This window comes from Aureococcus anophagefferens (assembly GCF_000186865.1).
Source record: "Aureococcus anophagefferens unplaced genomic scaffold AURANscaffold_8, whole genome shotgun sequence".
NCBI lineage: Eukaryota > Pelagophyceae > Pelagomonadales > Pelagomonadaceae > Aureococcus > Aureococcus anophagefferens.
Window position 1 is genome coordinate 1,337,380 of NW_008705568.1, and position 2,076 is coordinate 1,339,455.

Consider the following 2,076-nt stretch of genomic DNA (forward strand, 5'->3'; position numbering starts at 1 on the left):
CGACGTCGCCCTCGCCCTCGAGGCCCGTCGCGTCCTCGACGCGGTTCGGCGCGCCGACATTCTTCTTCTTCGCCTTCGTCGCCCTGAGCCGGCCGAAGAACCAGCCTCGGCGCTTCGGCTTCGGCTTCGGCTTCGGCGTCGCAGCCGAGGGCGCCGCGGACGTCGCGGCCGCGGCCGAGGGCGCTGCCGCCGGCAAGAGCGTGTCGCCCTCGTCGCCGCGGCCCTCGTCGACCTTGAGCGACCGCCACGTCGCCTCGTTGATGTCGCGGATGTACTTGCGGTAGGTAGGTAGGGGTAGGTAGAACTCCTGCGACTTGAGCTTCGCGTAGTCCTCAATCTTGTAGAGGGAGGCCCCCACCCGAAGGTAGCCGTCGAGCCTCGCCGCGGTGGGACCGCCGCCTCCACCCCCGCCGCCGCCGGGGCCGCCCTGGTCGCCGCCGCCGCCGCCCGCGTAGAGGAATCCGTCGACGGCGTCGCCGTCGTCGCCGACGATAATGCCGCGGACGTGGATGAGGTCCTCGGGGGGGGTCTGGAAGTAGCCCGGCGTAACGTTGAAGGACTCGTAGTCGACGGGGTTGGGCATCGTGTCGTAGCCCGACGTGCCGTTGAACGCGAAGTCGTCGCGCAGCGTGCCGTAGCCCGACGTGCCGTTGAACACTTCGTCGTAGAGCGCGTCGTAGAGCGACCAGCCGAACTCGACGTGCGTCCCCCCCTCGCCGAAGGCGTCGTAGAAGATGTCCGAGGACGCTCTCGACGGGTACATGTCCTCGTCCACGTCGAAGTCCACGTCGCACGTCACGTTCGGCTCCGTGCCGTCGGCCGTGCCGACGCCCGACCCGCCGCGGCGCGCGGCGTAGGGGAGGCCGAAGACCGTGCCGTTCGTGAGCGCCGCCGCCGTCGCCACCGTCATCGCGAGCACGCGGCACATCATGATGATCGGCGCTCGCCCTCGCTTTTTGCTCCTCGGCGCCTAAAAGCGAAATGTTTCACCACAGTGACCCAGGGTGACCCCTCGCGATGTGGGGGCGTGGAAGGGTCGGAAAAGGGTCAGGGGGGGTCGGGAGGGCGTACGCGACGCGCGCGGACCCCGGGAACCGCACCTTTCAGTCGTCGCGTTTGCTGCGTTTGCTGAGCGCAACTTTTGAAGGACTCGCTCGAATTTGTGGCAAATGCATGATCTTTGTGATCTTTTATGTTGCAGTTCTTGTCCCGGACGTGGAACGAGGCCAAAATGTCACCGTCGCTCCGTCCGGTGTCTCACGAGCGTGCCGAAGCGCCCGGGCCCGCCGACCCACACCGGGGGGACATCTCTTCGACTCGCGGACCGTCCGAGATCCTCGCGACCGAGGCACGTCCGACGGCCCCGCGGTCGTCGATTTCGACTTCACACCGTCGTACTCGACGAGCGTCTCCACGACGCCGCGGGCGGCCCGCGCGAGGTTCCGAACTGGCATGTCGTCCTGCGGAGGATCACTTGCACGCCAGTCGTCACCGCGTCGAGCGTTCCGCGAGCCGGCCGTTCTCGTCAGTCGCACGGTATGTCCGTGAAGATCCAGAGCAGCCACAGACGCGTGAAGACTGTGGAACAGTCAACCGTTCGTCGGAGGAGGCGTCCGCGGCGGGCTTCGAGTTGTCGGGCACTCGATTTCATTCTCGTCGGGCGATCCGCCCTCCGACGGTCGATTCCGGCGTCCAATTCGAGTCGCAAGCGCTGGTTCCCTGGAGCGAGCCCACGGAGGACGCACGAGGGCTGTGAGTGATCGGTGCTCGCTCGTGGCCAAGGGCTTTTCCGGAACCGCTGCTGTGTAGACTCTCGCTGAATCGCCGGGTATTTCCGCGCTTCGCCGCGGTGACCCCGCACCTCCTCGCCCCCGCACCGCGGCGGCGGCTCGAGCCTCCGAAGCATGCTCGGGAGGAGGCACGCCGCGGGTCGAGGGCCGGTGGGCGCGGGGCCCCGGCGCGGGTTCGAACGAGATCTCTCAGGCCTCCCGCCGCGGGCCTCCCGCACCGGAACCACCGACAGTAGCAAGCGTCGGGCGGAGACCCGCGCTGGCCGGCGCGCCAGACGCGAGGATG

At 68.3% G+C, this 2,076-nt stretch overlaps 1 protein-coding gene across 1 annotated transcript in view; it reads right to left on the bottom strand.

Moving 5' to 3' along the window:
• AURANDRAFT_71578 (hypothetical protein) overlaps nucleotides 1–2,076 on the bottom strand; it is a gene marked incomplete at both ends in the record, with an annotated part of 29,048 nt that overhangs the window by 19,867 nt on the left and 7,105 nt on the right. The window contains one exon of the mRNA XM_009038461.1: nucleotides 5–970. Within this exon, the coding sequence (XP_009036709.1) occupies nucleotides 5–970 (966 nt within the window). The remainder of the gene's footprint in view (nucleotides 1–4; nucleotides 971–2,076) is intronic.